The 19,412-nt window shown below is 36.9% G+C and overlaps 1 protein-coding gene and 1 pseudogene across 3 annotated transcripts in view; both read right to left on the reverse strand.

Moving 5' to 3' along the window:
* Positions 1–1,530, reverse strand: part of LOC102263335 — an 8,760-nt pseudogene extending 7,230 nt beyond the window's left edge.
* RNLS (renalase, FAD-dependent amine oxidase) overlaps positions 1–19,024 on the reverse strand; it is a 219,044-nt gene extending 200,020 nt beyond the window's left edge. For 2 of the 3 annotated variants that reach the window (XM_014547495.1, XM_014547494.1), the window contains exons 1-3: positions 18,836–19,024; positions 18,093–18,235; positions 14,102–14,260 (exon numbers count right to left, since the gene is read on the reverse strand). In XM_014547495.1, coding sequence (XP_014402981.1) covers positions 14,102–14,260; positions 18,093–18,235; positions 18,836–18,933 — 400 coding nt within the window. In that variant the 5' untranslated portion in view covers positions 18,934–19,024. The remainder of the gene's footprint in view (positions 1–14,101; positions 14,261–18,092; positions 18,236–18,835) is intronic. The other variant, XM_005875938.2, reaches the window with a different exon arrangement.
* Positions 19,025–19,412: the final 388 nt, after the last annotated feature.

A 19,412-nucleotide genomic window follows, 5' to 3' on the forward strand; every position in this document is an offset into this window, starting at 1 on the left:
GCAAGTGGTCATCCCCTGAGGGGTCCCAGACTGCAAGAGGGCACAGGCTGGGCTGAGGGACCACCCCCCGAGTGCACAAATTTTTGTGCACCAGACCTCTAGTGTATATATATATTATCCAGGCAAGAAATGTTAATACCTTTCTTAACAAGCAATAAACTTTTTTGTTGAGCAGACTAAATAAAACTTCTGAATAATAACTGTTAGAAAATCCAACAATATTGCTTCAAAGACAACAAGAACTTTCAAATCCTAAATTTAGTTCTTCAAGAAACCAAAACAATAGACAACAAAGTAAATGTCATTTATATGGTAAATGACATGAAAAGAATCATGGAAGGATTATGGTATACCAATGACAGGGTTCCAATAAATGCTTATCGGATTAAATGTATGGTATGCGTCTATATGTATTAGTGTGTTGGAAATGAAAGGTTGAGGAGAAATGAGTTTTTTTATTTCATTATTTTGAAATAATGTCCCTAAAGGGTATGTCAACACCTCGAGATAATCTTCAGAGATATCATGTCCTTAGTTCAAGACTTTCCTTTTCTGTTTACTTTTAAATTGTTTTCCCTCTCTTCACACTGATTTATGATAGCACTAAAGAACATACTCCACCTCCATGATCACTGTGCGCAAGTGGAAGTAGTTATGAAAGTGCTTCCATCTGCCAGTCTTGGCGTGTGCATGTTAGCATTGGGATGCTATCTTGAACTTTATGAATTTGAAAAGCACATTTCCTTTCAAATAATTAGTAGGGTTTTACAGAATTTACTAACAGACACATCCTTGGAACATTCTAAGCAAAACTAATTGCAAATAAACTAGAGTCTATCATGGTTAAAGTAAATACATTTCCAAATATCAGCATTTTGAAACTGCAAAGCAATTTTGGCTTTTCCAATTATGGGTAGGATATAAATAATCTGTGTAGGGGCAAACCCTTTTCACTATAAAGTAAAGAGAATGACCTCATTAAAAGATCTATGCCTCAGTAAGTTCCTACTCATTTCCAAATGAATTGCTCAAAAGTTCCTTAGAACTCATTAGACTATCAGTACTTGACTCAGCAAAACTGTAGGATGTAAAGGTGCTTTCAAACTATTAGAGAAAGCAGTCAACTGGAATTATTTTTAAGAGAGGAGAGGTAAATTCCTCACAATTCCTACATGGAGTATCCCATTAGAAATGGTTATAATGTTCAATATGATTATCATTTTTAGATGAGTTATAAGCAAGTTTCATTAAAAACATTGTTGATGAAAATAATTACTGGGTATATTAGTTTTCTCTGGCTGCTGTAACAAATAATCATAAACATAGTGGCTGAAAATAGCACAAATGTAGTTATCTTACAGTCCTGGAGGTCAGAAGTACAAAGTAGGTCTTATGGGGGTAAAATCTGGGTGTCTGTGGGCTGTTTTCCTTCTGGGGGCTGTAGAGGAGAATCTGTTCATTGCCTTTTCTAAAGGCTGCCCACATTCCTGATTTGTAGCCCCTTTTCCTTTTCAAAGTCAGCAGTTGCATCCCTCTGAACTTTGCTCTTAACATCACATCTCATCTGCAAATGGGAGAAAAGTCCTACACAAGTTTCTGCTGTATCTCATTTAGGGGTTTTACTGTGCTAACAGAACTGCTTCATAGAAATAAAAATCATTTATGTTTGTAAAACTTCAGAAGTCATTCAGCTAGACATAAAGAAGATAGTCATCTGCTTTTCTTTAATGAGAGTTCAGTGAAAAAGCAGGATAACAGTGAAAAATGTTTTCCCTTTGTTAACTGATTTTTCTCCTCTTCGACATAATGTAGGTGGATAGCAGGCGATAAGATAGTTGAGGCTAAAAAGAGTGCAAGTTGAAGAAGTCTTACTTTCTCATAATATAATCAAGTACGCAGGAGATTTTTGTCATTCAATTACTAATTTGTTCATTCAAAATTATTACTTGGGACAGTGTAAGGTGGTAGAAATAGAAAAGACTCAAGGCACTCAAGTTTAATGGATGAAAGAGACAAAGTATTCATTATTTTTTTAAAAACACAACTATTAAATCTTGGCTTGAATATGAACTTTTCTCTTTCTTTCCTTCTCCCACCCCCAAATCCAATGTCTTCAGAATAGGTGCAAGCTTGTTAACCAAGGTGGTTTGTAAACAACAATAAAATATTTCTCTCTCACTCACCCACTTTAACATTTTATAAACACACTTTCTGACATCTTTAACTTATGAACTCATGTTCAAATAACTCACATTTCAAACAGCAATTATACACACCTGCCCTTCTTACAAACAAACCTGCCTTTTAAAAGAATCCTTTCAAGTTGGATTTTAGATTGAGAAGGGATCTTAGGGATCTAGATTTCCATGCTCTCATTTTACAGAGTTGGAAAATAAAGTCCAGTTACATTGGCATGTGCTCTCATTATCAGCTTCTAATGAGAAGCTGATAATGAGAATTCTATATAGAATTGTAACTATTCTAATTTAATTAGTTTGTTCAGTTTTTCCATAGAAAGTAGACACCCAAAGTTCCTTTTTTTCTCAAATCAGAAATTCTTGTTACATTTGGAAACAGCCTAAGTGCCCATCAGCAGAGGAGTGGATTAGAAAACTGTGGTACATGGAATACTATGCTGCGGTAAAAAAAAAAAAAAAAAGGAACTCTTGCCTTTTGCAACAGCATGGATGGAACTGGAGAGCATTATGCTAAGTGAAATAAGCCAGTCAGAGAAAGATAAATACCACATGATCTCACTCATTTGTGGATTATAGAGAACAACATAGACTGATGAGAAGGGACAGATCCAAAGACAGAGAAACTGCAATCAGACTATTAATCCACAGAGGGAAAGTAGGGGAGGGTGGGGGTAAGGGGAAGAGATCAACCAAAGGACTTGTATGCATGCATATAAGCCAAACCAATGGACATGGGGTAAATGGGGGGGATGAGGACACATTTGTAATACCTTAATAAAAAAAAGCAAACAAGATTAAAATACCAATGCAATAAATCAAAAAGAAAGAAAGAAAGAAATTCTTGTTACATTGGCAGTGGCTGAGTAGTTGAGCCACATGGGTCAGCTGTCCATCTTCTTCTTTTTAAATATATTTTTATTGATTTTAGAGAGAGAATGAGAGAGGAAGGAAGAGGGATAGAAAGATAGAAACAGCAATGATGAAAGAGAAACATTGACTGGCTGCCTCCTACACACCCCTCCTGGTCTAGGCATGTGCCCTGGCCAGAATCGAACTGTGACCTCCTGGTTTGTAAGTTGATACTCAACCACTGAGCCACACCGGCTGGGCCATAGTCTTAATTGTATCACCTCTTTATGCCTGATGTCTTCAAGCACCAAGAAGTACAAAATAAAGACAGAGAAATAGTATACTGAAGCAAGCACAGATTTTCAAAGTTTACCACTTATGATTAAAGAAAAGTCAAAATATCAACAAACCTTTTATTAAAAATCAAAGTGATAAACTTTTATCAAAATTTCTAAAATACTTCCAAAAGTCCAAAGAAAGAAAGCACTCACCATACCCCCTTTAAAAACAATTCTTCTTTCAGTTGATACAGAAAAATAAACTGCTGCAAATGGCAAGACCTGAGAACTATTTGGGGAACTTTGGCTATCCATAATCTAAAAATCACAATTTATAAAAGTGCAGATCTCTATATCTTAGCTTGTTAATGACATCATCAGACATCCCAATCTGAGTATTTGAGTTTGTGCTCAAATGAAAACTTCTACTGTTTGTGATCATAATACACACTCATTTAAAAAAAAATAGGTAAAGCACTGAGAATTAGAAGACATCGGTGAATGTGTGGAATTAAAAAGATGACAGACTTTGGAGTCAGTATGTTGATTCTTCTAGTAGGTAGTTTCATAGAAAGTAGTTTTTATCTCCCTGGTCTTCCCCTATATAGTAGGGATAATACAATACGTGGTTGTTTTAAGGATTGTTGACAGGGCACGTAAAATACGGAGACTATAAAAGATGCTCATAAACTGAAGCTATTGCTATTTACTCTAGTTCCAAATTCCTAACTGGTCATGTGTTTGAAGACTGTATAGCAGCAAGGCAATGATAGGGAACTAAACCTTAGCAATAAGTACCAGACATGTAACAAATACAAATTAAATAGCAGCAACAGCAGCTTCCTTCATTGATCACTGATCATGTGCCAGCAATTTACTAGGTGTTTTAATAAATTATCTTATTTAATCTCCCCAAATACCATGCTGAGGTAGGAATCATCACCTCAACTGTGCAGAAGAGGACTCAGGGAGTCAGAGAGGTTACATAATGTGCCCAAGGTCACAGAGCTAACAAGCAATGGAGCCCAGACAAGCATGAAGGGCAGAAGAAATAACCAGAAGTTACCCTAAAGTCTAACTGTATAAAAACAACAAATTTCAGAAGCAACTAGAAGAGAAGTGCAACAGACAAATCTTCCCACTATGAGCTCCTTAAGAACTGGGACCAGGGCTCATTAACCTATGAATCTGGGACAATACCTAGAATACAGTAAGTGCTCAGTAGATGTATATGTAGTATAAGTAATTGAAATGCAATTGGCAAAGCAGGCAATAAGGAATCACATTCTCTCAAAGCAGTCTTTGTGATGACAGTACATACAAAAGATAGGACAGTAGTGAGAATGTTCATGCGTAAGGACAATAGTCACAGGTTAAAAATATCTTTATACATCTACTCAGTGATAATGACAATCGCATTCATAGAGCTTTTCCACATTATATTATTATATAAAGACTTCAATCACTGTTAGTGGCATTACCTTAAAATGTGAAGGACGATGCACATGATCACACACACACACACACACACACACACACACACGTGTATTTTGGGGATGGCTTAAAATTCACTTGGCTGTATGTGCTCAATGGGGAAAAAAAAGTCTATGTGAGAGAAAATCCTCTATGAAAGTTGTAAAAATGAATCAAAAGCTTGTTCTCCTTTATTCAAATAGTATTTATAATTTAAAGACTTGGCAAAATAAATTCACAATTATGTTAGATATGTACAATTGCATTTATACAAGTGAAACCTCAGTAATTTGATAGCTTGCTTTTTTTTGGTGGGTGGAGTGGGGCTATTATGAAAACAAAGAGAACTTTGGTGTATCAGAATTTTCAAAGAAAATAGCACTTTAGCCAAACCAAAATTCCCCACAGCAACAACGTACATATAGCCACATCCAGTGACTAAATTGTGTTTATGCTTTCCTTAAGCAACAGAGTTCATTCTGACCATTTATCTACAAAGAAGTCTGCCAGAAAACTGCCTATTCATTTTCTACATTCTGTTTGGTAAACAAAACATGGCACATAGCAATATAAAAGAAAAATATAATCCTGGGATGCATCTGCAATAATTGCAGAGAAGTGCTCTAAACTGTCTGAGGCTGGTTTTCAGATCAGCATTTAAACACTGCCCCATGCTGTTCGTCTGTGTGACCTGCAGCCTGTGGGCACCAGGCCTGGACTCAGCAGAAGGATGAGTCACAGGCGAATTGATGAAGCTATTTGCTCTTTAAGAGCCACTGGTCTTGTAAAAGAGAAGCGCTAGCAATCTTGAGAATTCGTAATTCTTGAGAATTAATAATTTCTCATTCAGATTCTGTAAAGCACCCAATTGTAGTCATGGCAAAGCAGTCTCTGGGAGCACACCGTTTCCTAGTAAAAGAGCAGAAACTCAACCAGGAAGGCTTTATTTGAAATGTATTTACCACTGTGCTTGCATTTTTTTAGTTTACAGATTTCCTAACATTCTCTCTTTGTCAGCTAATTCTATGTGGTGCCACACAGGAACCATGATCTTTAAATATATGAGTCTGGGTATATCTTTAGATACTCTAAAGCAGTGTAACATCCAGATGCCTGTAATGTACTTCAAAGGGGGAATCGTGTTCCCTTCAGTTTTGTCCTTCCTGTACTTGGTAAGAGCGGAGATGCTGAGAAAAGGCTTGTTGAGTTGCTCAATGAATGAATGAATGATTCGGCATAGTTCAGAATTTCAGAAATTTTTAGAGAATGACCACTACCGCTTGGATATTGCTCCAGATATTCTATGGCTCACACTTTCACTACCTTCAGGTCTCTGCTGCTCAAAACATTTTGTCACAGACCTGCTCACACTATATACAAAATTACTTCCATTCACTTTTTATTCCCTCTATCTTGCTTCATTTTCTTTACCAACACTTTCTATTATTTCACATAGATATTTTCTTATTTCTCCTCCTCCCACTGGAAAAGAAGCTCTTTGGAGCTTTTATTGTTTGGTTCACTGCTGCATTCAGGGTGCCCAGAACAATTTTGAGCACATAGTAGATATTCGATACAAATATATATATAAAGAAAAAAATGAGTTAAACATCTGAATAAAAGATTAATATTACCATTTAAAAAAATAAAACTGGATTTTAATTTCTCTTCTTGGAATAAAATGTCATGATTTCATATGCCAATGGCAAGTAAAATTATAAGATGCAAAAAAAATCTAACAAGTCACAGAAATGGAAAGGGAACTCTGCTTTGGGTATAGTGATTTTGCGGGGGCTAATTCATGGAAGAAATTTTAAGAGAGACCAACATTTAAATAGCTTCCTCAAAACCAACAGAGATTCCTACACTGTTAAACATAGAATGTTTTGTGCTAGCTACTCAAATACTCTCTTTCGAGTCTCTCTCTCATTCTTTTCTAGAAGCAAACATTCAAGTTAGAATGAGAAAATGTCAGACTCTGGAAATGGTACTTCGGAAGAATGATGACTGACCAGAATGTCTGGTCAGCATATAGCCGTGTCTCATTCTCAAATGAGGTACATTTGTGAAAAAAGAAACAAATTTGGAAAAAAGCTGGTCCAATGCAGAATGGTGGTATTCCTTAATCCCGCCCTTCCTCTCTTTTAATCTTAATATTTAACATTTCCTACTTTAGGAGGGAAGGGGGGCTGAATGAAAGAAGGTAAAGGAATTAGCCAAAGAACATATATGCATAATCAATGGACACAAACAACAGTGTGGTGATGGCCAGAGGGAAGAGGGGGTGGGGGCTGAGTGGGGATGGGCAAAAGGTAGGAAAATGAGGACATCTGTAATAGTGTCAACAATAAAGTAAAAAAACAAAACAAAACAAAAAAAACCCTCTACTTTAACATCAGATTTTGATTGTGGTAATACTTTCTTATTTGTGTTTAGCACATTTCATTTGAATCTTCAGAGACTTGTGCCAGAAAACAAAAATTCTTAGTTCTCAAATCTCTTCTCTCTTTAAAGTGTCTTTGCCAGCTGAGATGGGAAGAAGTTAAACTGAATTCAGTTGGTGACTCAGTTGGTGATAATGACGCAATTCAATAAATTATAGCTCTCTGTTCTTTCATCTCACCCCATCTCTAGTTCTGACATTTCTTTTTAAAGCCTTTTGGTATCAAAGAACTCTGAATTAAAAATAAAATTATAAGTTCTGAAGGCAGCATTAAGAAAGGATCTTCTGTTAGAGGTGCAATCTGGAAGCCTAGTTTCAAACATATATCTACTGGCAGCATGTGTACAAGAACAAAAAAGTCAAAATAGCATCATCACTGATGCATTTATATCAGGTATGGGGAGATCACACACATTTGTGCTGGGTACAGGCACCAAAAGGTACACTGCCTCACGCCCAGCCGGCGTGGCTCAGTGGTTGAGCGTCTACCTATGAACCAGGTCACAGTTCGATTCCCAGTCAGGACACATGCCCGGGTTGTGGGCTCGCTCCCGTGTGGGGCATGCAGGAGGCAGTCAATCAGTGATTCTCTTTCATTATTGATATTTCTCTCTCTCTCTCCCTCTCCCTTCCTCTCTGATATCAATAAAAATATATATTTTTAAAAAGGTACACTGCCCCAGTTACTAGAGCTTGGAGAAGATCTGGATCCCAGATCTGTCACTCAAGAGCTATGTGACCTCAGACAAGTTAATTTAATTTCCCTGCTTCTCACTTTCCTCTTCTATGAAATGGGGATGAAATACTTCTTGGGAGGTGGTTGAGAAGAATAAACGATGCAATGTAGGTAAAGTGCTTAACAAGTATTCCCCAAATGTTCTTTGATACTGGTTCTCATCATCATCATCTGGTTATCCCTCTTACTTCTTTTTTTCCCAACACAGTTCCCCAGAGGGACACAAGTATGGGAACTGCCTCTGTCCTGCCGGGACCTAGAGTGGGTGGTAAGCACAAGTAACAATAGTGCCAGGTCACTCTAAACTCCAAGATGGGTGGGAGTCTCCTCCATTTCCACTGACGCCTGCGTTTCTGGAGAGTGGCAGAGAGGCAAACACTAGCTTGGGTTGCCTCTCAGGCACTTAGAGGAAGAATGGAAGATTAAGCAGAACCAACTCTCAGCTCATAAGCTTGCAGTCAGCCCAACGGAGCGGCTAATATCTGAAGAAGTTTAAAAAGTGAATTATTTCCCCTCCTACGGCGATGGTCTGCTAGAAAAAGCAATGAAGCATGTTACTTGATGAGGAGAAGACTTTTTTTCCTGTGCTTTTAATAAAATTTTCAGCAAATGTCAAGGAAAATGAAGAAGTTAAACTTATTTTAGTAAAAAGAATTGGTTCCCATTTTTCCATCTATGATGATGGAAGATTCTAGAAGTTGTAGAAAGGAGGTTGAAAGTGCTTATTATGAACAATATGCTATCATTGTATTCTGTAGTATGCAATAAGTTGTAAGTTTTTGTGGTATAGCTTACTAAAGTTCTAAGTGTCTAAGGATAGTGCATATGTTAAGATTAAAAACCTTTTAACAATGTTCCCTCCCCAAATCCTGCAAATGTTTTCTTCCTCCCAATCCAATTAGGTAGAGTTATTTACCATCTCAATGTATCCAGCCAGGTTTAAAAGGTAGATTCAGTATTTCTGGTGAATTAGGACCTCTGATGTTTGCTCAACAGATGTTCACATTCAAGGCTCTACACATTCTGCCCCTAATCCACATTTCCAGCTTTATTTCTCCAAATTCCCCACCGCAAAGCCTTTCCTCCCAGTCAGTCTATTTTCAGTCCCCACAATAGAAAACAAGCATATCTATTTCCAATTTTTTGCTAAGATCCTTTTTCCTCTCCAAAGTATTCCTTCCTTTTCTTCTGCCTGTCCTTCGAGATTTCAGATTGTGTCATTCATTCATTCATTCATTCATTCAGTAAATAGAGACCAAAGGCCTACCATACATGAGACACTCATAAAGGAATCCTGAGAAAACAGGGACAGGTAAGTCAGGGCTAGTTCCTGTCTTCATGCACTTTATATCCTACCACAAAGGACACACCTTACACAGTGAATTAAGTCATTCATTAATTAAGATTGTGATACTTGATAAAGTTGACAAATAGAAGAAAATGTAAAAGAGTGGGAGAAAAAAAAAGTAAAATAAATAATAGACATCAATGGAAAGATTGAAGAAAGATAGTAGTTTTTGCAATAAATAGGTTGAATTCCCCTATCAAAAGAAACAGACTTTCCATGTTGGGTTTAGAAACTCAGCTGGGTGGTATTCTCTGAAAACATATAAGTAAACATAAGATAACAAAAGGGGCATTATTCACAGTCTCCACAAATACCATAAATGATTATATAATAAGGCTAATAAGAGATTTGTAGGATCTTAAGATTAAAAGCTACAAAAGTGTACTGAAGGACATAGAAATACCTACATCAATGAAGAATTGTTTGATTTTCTTGGATGAGGGTGCACTATTGTAAAGACATTAAGTCTCCCTAAATTAACACTTTAAATGTAATTCAAATCAATATTTCAACAGGAACTTTTAATGAAACCTGATTACAGAACACACAGAAAGAAAGAAAACATAGATGATTTAAGAAAACTTAAGACAAAAGTCACCAAGAGGGCCTTCTTCTATAGCAAAATAGCTTGCCCTGAGGAAAGGCGCTTGGGGAAGAAAACCTGTTTCAGCTTTGCACTCGCAAAGCAATACTTGATAAAACTGGAAACCTAACATATCTATCCAACTGCTTTAATACTTCAAGGTAGATCCAGATAATAGAACAGTATGCAGTAAAAATCATGACACCCATGAACATTCATTGACATTGGAAAGATATTCCTAAAATATTATAAAGTTTGAAAACAGAAAAAAATATTTTTATTTCTACCTTTAAAAATCTCTAGAAATATGTGTTTACTGGGTTAATGTCTATGAAGCTACAATTATGACTATATTTTATTTTACTTTTACTTGCAAATTTTTCATCAATAAACTCCATTAATTATAAAATACAATTGAAATGGAAAAAATACATAATATTAGAAGAAAAATGATACTGAACAATTTTATGTAAATTAGTTAGAATGGGCCTAAATTTGTTTCCCTGTAATAATATGGGGTTTTGTGAATTATATTATAGTGATAGTTTTATATATATTTGATATTTCAGTCATCTTCATAGTCCTCTCCAGTAAAAATTCAGACAGGAACTGCAATATATACAGATATCCACTAGAGGGCAACATATAGCTTTGTAAATGGATGTCTCTTCATAGAAACTGAAAATGTTTAATACATACTCAAGAGATTTAAAGTTCTCCACACACACAGAGAAAAGAGATTAGCTCATTCCTCATACTGAGGTCATGATTGAAACTTATAAAGAGAAAGCAGATGTTTTTAACCTCTTTGTTTTAGACCCACAGGTATTGTGTCAGAATTGTTAGGACATTCTGTTAAGGCAGCGGTTCTCAACCTGTGGGTCGCGACCCCTTTGGTGGTCGAACGACCCTTTCACAGGGGTCGCTTAAGACCATCCTGCATATCAGATATTTACATTACAATTCATAACAGTAGCAACATTACAGTTATGAAGTAGCAATGAAAATAATTTTATGGTTGGGTCACAACATGAGGAACTGTATTTAAAGGGCCAGAAGGTTGAGAACCACTGTATTAAGGGGTTACTGGCAGAGTGGGTTATTTCATAACAAGAAAGTAAACACAGAATGATTTGCATGGGGTCCAATTCTAATTGAGACAATACAGCACCCCCAAAACCATTCCATCAATCAAATGTACCAAGTCAGTCATGCTTAAACTTTTCATCATAAAAAGTCTACATATTCCATCTTATTCCTCCACTAAAAAAAGAAAAGAGGAAAAAAATGTTTTTTTTTCTGCATGATACATTTTTTCAGATGTTGTCAGCATTATCCTTTTTAATAGTAAGACTAAAGTATCCTCATTTTTAAAGTTATGACTATTCAAAAAATGTAAGAAATCTAAAAATCATCTTAAGCAATAACCAATGTAAAAATGTTTCTGTCAAACTATTTTTGGTTGATTGAAAAATATAGATGCATCTTTTTTATTTTTAAGTTTAAAAAATTTTGAAATCTTTCATATTAATAAATATATTATCATATTAGTAATCACTAGCATTCAATCACCCACAGGTAAATATATACAAAATGTATACAGACAGTGTTTTGAGGCAACATACTTTAACTGAATGTCTGCCCTTCCGGACAACAGTATTCTTCACAAAATTGACAGAAATAGGTCCATTTAAAGATAACTAGTGATTAGAGAGGGACCTATGCAGAGAAATGGAGAAAGACAACAAAACATAACAGAACCTAACAAATGAACTGATGAGAAATATATATTAGAAAAATTTTGCCAGAAAGCAGAATAGTTCAACAAACCCTCAAGCAACGACATGAAAACAGTGAAGAATTGTAAGACCTCTTTGAAAGAGTATCTCAAGGAAGGGAACAAAAGGAACACTTTTGAAAACTACATGGATGACATGGAGAGAAGGCTAGAAAAAGAAAGTTAAAAAAATAATGCAAAGACCAAAGATGAAAATGAGTTGAGACAAAATGGCAGATATGGGAGGGAGATGCTTTATATTTTTTAAGATATTCTGAGATCATAATAAATGGACCAGAAATAATTCCTCAAGTATTAGAAGAAAACTTAGCTGAAAATAAAGGGAAAGCTGAATTTTCAAGTAAAAAATGGGATAACACGCCCCTGCAAAGGTGACACAAAACTATTATATATCTTTATGAAATTACTAGACTCAAAGATGAGTGAATAAAGGTGCCTCCAAAAAATTGCCCCCCAACCCCAGAAAGATAAAAAGAAATGCAATACTAGTAGGAGGATTAAGTTCTCTCTCTCAGCCCAATACAGTTCAAGTACTCAAAAAAAAAATTAATTAAAAAAAATATATATATATATACACACACACACACACACACATGATCTAAATAAATTTATTTTTGGAAGGCCCTTAAACATATCTCAGGTGTTATGTTTTATATGTCACTAATACAAATATTGATGAATACTTTCAAAATGAATTGTTGAAGGATCTCTCTATGTAGCTTTTAAAAACTGAAATATGTAGCCCTGGTCAGTGTGGCTCAGTTGATAGGAGTGTTGTCCTGTACGCCAAAGGTTGTGGGTTCGACTCCTGATCAGGGCACATAAATAGGTTTCAGGTTCAACCCCAGGTTGGGGCGAGTGGGAGAGGCAACTGATCATGTTTCTCTGACCTCTCTCTCTCTCTCTCTCTCTTAAAAAAAAATCAATGAAAATGTCCTCGATGAGAATTAAAAAAGAAATTGGAGTATGTAATTTGCAGCACAACTGAATACACTGACCAATAACTGTTTTAGTAAAATGTTGCAATATGTTATTTAACAGTCCTGAAATCAATCCAGTTATTACAGACTCCATGGCAATAAATTATCCTACTTTAAAGTGACTTTGGCAACAGACTAGAAGTAGACTCATGACAGAGATCTTTGACATGAGTGTTCTAATTTGCCTATAGCTACATAATAGATATCTCAATCCCTTCTATATTATTACCTCACACTGTACTAGAAAAGAAACTATATTGTTACTGGGTGGTGGAACTGATATTTAAGGAACAGCAAATTACTTTCAAGATGTAATAAGCAGCAATTTTCTTCCTCAGAGAACAATTTCTATTACAGTTCTAAATCTCTGATCTATAAATTATATTTAATACCAGTTTTCTTTCTAATAGTGGCATAAAAGGCCATTCCTCAATCAAATTCAATGTCACCTTTAGTCAAGCAACAAGTCAAAAGCTCCAGGCACGTCAATATCCACAGCCATTCCCACATGACCCAAGACCTTGCCAGCAGCGCCAGGCTCTGCCTTATTTTAACTCATGGGCTTCAAGGCAAGATGAGGTGTCCTCTAGAAGCCAATGGCTTTGACGTGTCAGGCTCAATTAGACAAAATGAAAGGAGAAAAATTAGTGAAACCTGACATAGGTGGAGGCCAAGCGAACCATAGAAGAGCATTCCTTAAGAACCTAGGCAACGGGGAAATCTATGGAGACAGAAAGTAGATGGCAGCGTGTTTAGGGTTAGGGCCAGGGATGGGGATGGAGGGACACAGGTGATAGCTTTAGGATATGGGGTTTCTTTTGGGGGATGATTAAAATGGTCCAAAATTGGGGATGGGAATAGTTGCATATATTGGTGAACATATTAAATAGCATTGAAATGTACATTTTAAATGAATGAATTGTATGGAATGTGAATTATATCTTAAAGCTGCTTTTATAAAAAGAGGGGAGAAGCTAGGTAAAAGGTGAGCCAACAAATCCCAAGCAGGGAGGAACATGAGGCTCTTCCTCAAGAGCAATCCGAGATGAGGTTCGCCAGGGGTTCACATAATCAATGCTTGTGTCAGAAAAACCTTTTCTCAGGAGCTCACAAAGAGGTTGCTCTTCTTGTAGGCTAAACTACTGAGCATCCATCAAAATGATTTACTTCTCAGAGGCAGGAGCAGTAAGAAAAGCGTTCAACTCTTAACTGGTTAAGGAAAAAAATTCCGTTATGTGTTTCTGTTTGACCAAGACTAATACTGTGAACCAGGCCATTGTATCAGTTTATAAAACATGCAAATCAGTAGGATCCATATATACCCTTTGCTAAGAGAGTTAAGCTGAATTCTTGCTCTTTCAAAAAAAAAATATCCCATTCCCCAAGGTAAACAAACAGCACAGGCGGAGACTCACAGTTCACGATGTCACCTTGAAGCAGCAGAATCTGAGGAACCGGCATCGTGAGCACAACAATGTCAAACTGCTCAGGGGAGCCCGTTTCCTTGGAGACTTCCCACTTGTCATTTCTCAGGTTGATCTGGGTCACACATTGTCTGAAACAGATAGCAGCACCTGTTCCAAGAGCAAAGTCATGTTCACATTAGCAGACTTTCCCATAGGAATAAATGGGGAGAGAAGGGCTGCCTACTGGATCCATTCAGGTGAATGAATGGTGCAGTTTGTCCTCTACAGCCCCTGGGGTTCCCTTTCTTTCTCGCTTCGGGGGAATTCCTCTCCATCTGTCACACTTGGACCTGCCTATCAATGTCCATTCTGAGTGTGTGTGGGGTGGGAAATACTATTACAATTAATAAGGATAGTAACCATAGCTATTTTTTTATTAAGCATCTACTATATGTCAAGACTATGCCAAGCACGTAATATACATACCAATTAATTTGACAGATAAGGAAACAGATTCAGAAATGGCATACCATAATTTGAAGCTGCATCCCTCTGACTTTCAGCTCATTATCATTGTAGAGCAAGTATATATGTTAGTAAAGGTGTTAATTCTTCTAATAACAGCAAGAAAGAGCACCACTACCTATTAAAGGAAGTATTGTTCTCTATTAAACCTGAAAAAGGTCTTTGTAAGAGAAATCCAAGTACTCATCAATGGATCGATTATCTTCATTAAGAAGAGTTAAGAGAAATACAATCTAGAATATCCTCTCATTGCATGTTCCTTCTTTACACTTGTCACAAAGGTATTTTAATAATTCTTAGAGTAATTATTCGATTAATATTTTCTTCCCTTTTATTCAGTAATTAAGGCTGTTTTGTTTCAACATATAGCATATAGCATATATAGGATAGTACTTGGCACACACTAGTGTTTAATCAATATTTATTTAAGATGGTGATTTTCTTTTTTAAAAAAATATATTCTTATTGATTTCAGAGAGGAAGGGAGAAGGAGAAAGAGATAGAAACATCAATGATGAGAGAGAATCATTGATCAGCTGCCTCCTGCACACCCCCTACTGGGGATCAAACCCGCAACCCGGGCATGTGCCTGTGACCAGAATTGAACCTGGGACCCTTCAGTCTGCAGGCTGACGCTCTGTCCACTGAGCCAAACCAGCTAGGGCTAAGATGGTGATTTTCAACCTTTTTCATCTTATGCACTAATTACTGAAATTCTGTAGCATACCAGAAAAAAAATATTTTTACCAATCTGAAAAAAAAAATTACAGGTATAATTTTGATTAATTCACATAAGACGGCTGTTGTTGTGTTGGCTGTTGTCATTTCTTTATTTGACAATCTAAGGAAAAAGAGGTCAGTGCCCCTGACCAAATAATCAGGAATTGCATGTTTAAAAAAAAAAATCTTGTGGCATACTGGTTGAAAATCACTGGTTTAAGAGAATGAATTATGAATCAGAAACTGAAAGATGGAATATAATTAAATCAGTAAGTCTCTTTGGTACACTAGCATTCACTTCACATTCCAGTTTTCAGAAAATTTAGATTTAAAAACAAATTCACTCTTTTTCAGCCTCAGGAACAGAAAGGAAAGATGTGAAAAATATAATGAGAAAAACAGCACCCTGAAAGGGAAACCTCTACCAGCCAAGAAATACGTGTTTAAGTCCAACCTTGGCCATGAAACTTCCTTTTTGTAGCTATTCCAACTCAAGGTGATCCTTCTCATGTAAGACATCCTTTGATCATCACTGCTTTTACCACTCATTCAAAATTTCTGTTTGCTACAGGTATGTCTTCTCTACCCAGAAACCTTCTAGGCTTCTCCATGTCAGGTCTCCAGATCTCATATATCCTTACATCTTTCACTGTCCCTTAAATAATGCTGCAATATAGTAAAAACTCAAATTTTTAAAGCAAATGCAAATTAGCACCATTCTGTTCAAAGATTAGAGCAAGGGCTTGTAAACAATACCTCAGCTTGCCTGGAGATTTCTCTAAGGCCCCTGCTTAGGAAGGCACAAAAGCCGGAGCTTTCAACTCAGCAACCATCATCTCCTTTACTCCAACCAGAGCAGCTCCATTTCAATCTGTTCTATTTATTTAGGATGTCTCACCTCCAACTTACTTGCCTCGCTCTGGTCCTGGTCCTGCCTGACCTGGACCTCAATGAAGTCAACGGATTTTACATTTTATTCAGTTGTGTCTTCACATAATATTCCCTTTGACAGGAGCATACTTTGTTATTGGTGCTGGTGAATATATGTGTGCGTAAGGGAACTGAAGTCCACTGACCTAGAAATTCTGCATATCCAGCCTTGGACCTGTATCCCAATGGCCCTAACGTGTTCTGCACTTGGGAACTTGTTAGAAATGTACATTCTCAGGCCCCAACCCAGACCTGTTATCAGAATCTCTGGGGATCAGGCCCAGCACTCTATATTAAACATATCCCCCTCTTCCCCCCACAGGCTTAATGATGCACACTGAAGTGTGAGAACCCTTGGCGTAGATGACAGGCCCAAATTCAACACCACAATGGGCAAAATCACCCCAAAAGGAGTATCTATCTCAAGAGTTAGGGGGTGATAGCATAACCATTCTTACAAACCAAGAAGTTCTCCTTTCCTACTACTGGGAGTGAAGTTTCTGGGAAAGTAGTTTTTCCTTATGGAAGTAATTACTAACTTTCCAAAGGACTACATATTAAAATCTGTGGGCTCTGGAAACTCTCATTTTAAAACAGTTAGAGAATTACATAAAATCTCTCAAGAGTTACTTCTGAGCTTAGGAAATCTGACCATGTCTGTCTCTTGTGTAATATTCTTCGATGGCTTCCCACTGCATATAAGATAGAGTATAAAATATTTAACATTACTTACAAAGCCCCTTATGATCTGTCTTAGTCTTGAACTTCATCTCTTAGCACTTTCTCCCTCATTCACTACTCTCTAGTCATCATGACCTTTTAGTTCCTCAAATGCACCAACTTGCTCCTACATTAGAACAGTTCTAACTCATGTGTCCACTGCATGCCATTATCACCATCAGCTCTTGGCCTAGTTCACTGGTGCTTACCTTTGGGATACCATGAAGACATTAGATCCTCAGTGACACTTTCTCTGACATATCTCCCCCCTCTCACTCCTCTGAAACTCACATTAGGTTAGGCCTTCTTATTATACACTCCCTCATATGCTCTCACTCCTTCTTAGCATTTATTACGTGTTTTGTGTGTATATGTAATTAATTTAACATCTTTCCTCTCTACCTCACTCTATATTAACAAAGGCAGGAACCACATCTCTTATTTACCACTGTTTACCCAGCACATAATATTTAATAAATTTTTTAAAAATATGCAGATAGCAATAAATGTATCAGAATATGAAGGTTTAAACATTTTATAAAAACAAATGTGTTTCTGTTATGTATTTATTTAACTTAATCCCCTGCCTTCCTCCATTTTAAAGAGAAAATTTAAATTCATTTTCCGACTATAATTTCCTACAAATAGGTTTTAGGGAACAGCAGTTCAGAACTGATCAGATGACACCTGAAGAGATGTGAACAATTTCTAACTAAATGTACTGCTTGAGAGAGAGAGAAAGAATAGATAGATAGATAGATAGATAGATAGATAGATAGATTTATTATAAACATAGACCAAACATGGTATAGAACGGCTTATGTAAAAAATCCCATGTGTATTTTTAAAAAGGATAAATATAAACCTATATGAATAGAAAATAGAGACAGCCATGTAGATTGATAGCTGTATAAACATTTCTCTGGAAGCACACCTTGGGAACTGTTATTAGTGGGTTACTTTAGCTGAAGGAAACTAGCTATTGAGTGATGAATAAGAGAACATCTACTTTATACCTTTCTTTGAAGTATGAATATCTGATTATGTGTATGACTTTTGTTTTAAAGTGCTAATTTAAAGGAAGGCAAGAAAATCCTAATCCCACCTGATTCTTTCAAGTAATGCTTAATAATTGAAGAAACTCCTTGAGGTGCCACAAAGTTACAGTCTCCTGCTTTCATCACCGTGCCTTCAATAGGAGAGGTCAGAGGCTTCAAAATGCCATGAGCTAGCAGTTCATCATAAAAACTGAAATAAATCAACATATATTACATAATGGTATTCTATAATCAGCTCTAACATACCGTATTCTCTTGCAAGAATTCTTAGAGATTATAATACTAAATAATAATTAGATGTTGTCCTATGGTCAAGTCAACATGTTTTGTGTTAATAACATTTGCAATTCAGGTGAAGAACAGAAATGTCTTGAGAAGCCATAAATCTTTTGCTGACATTAAGCAAAGGCCTATTTTCTTGTCCATTTCAAAAATAATGTCAGTAAGGATAAACAGAAAGGTATTCCGTACAACCGTTTCAAATTGGTCACGATTGACTTCCATCACTGCTATCTTGTCCTCTTCCTCAACACCAGCATAGTGATTCACATTCACGAGCCCTTACTGTGTCGCATGGAACATCTCATCTGAACTTCGCAAGGACACTAGGGGCACGTATTACAGTTTTCCCATGTTACTTAGGTAAACCTCTTACTGCTAATACCATGAAAATGACAATAGCATAATAATGTCACTATCCTACAAGAAGCAAAGTTTAACCCTGTCAAAAACGGGTGGTTTACAGTATGTTTTCACCTCATACAGCAAATTCCACCCCGCAAGAGCTCACCTTTGGTGCTTTTGGGCATAGTGGGGCGTGCGCGTGATGTACTGGGCGCCCAGGTCCACGGTGCTCTGTGGATTGTGAGGGCTGCTGGTGGTGGTCATTCTTCCCCCTTGAATTCACCCACAGAAAAGGTCTCTGCGTTAGAAGGAACCTTGTAATGCTACTCGCTGCCTCAGAATGAACCAAGGAAAGCGATTCACCCCATGTCCCCCCCCCCATGGATTCCGTTACAGCTGTTGTAGGAAACATTTTCTACGTGTTTTTTTTTTCAGTTGAAGGTTTTGTCATCCAATGTTGGCAGGAAGTAGTTAAGAGACAATTTGGTCCCTGATTGTGAGATATTTTTTAAAGGACACGTGAGGTGCGTATAGTTACTGATTTGAATGAATGAATGAATAACAGTAATGAATGAAAGGTGAGAATGAGTCAGTCAACGCCAGCTTTCCCTCTCTCGGGCAGGACTCGGGGAATAACAGGACCCTGAGCACTAGATCTCCCTGGAGCCTTGGTCGGGGGCACTTTGGGATCCTCCTGCTCTGGGCAAAGCTGCAAAGGCACCGACAGCCCGTGCTGGGCGTCT

Source organism: Myotis brandtii, unplaced genomic scaffold (genome assembly GCF_000412655.1).
Source record: "Myotis brandtii unplaced genomic scaffold, ASM41265v1 scaffold475, whole genome shotgun sequence".
NCBI classification, from domain to species: domain Eukaryota; kingdom Metazoa; phylum Chordata; class Mammalia; order Chiroptera; family Vespertilionidae; genus Myotis; species Myotis brandtii.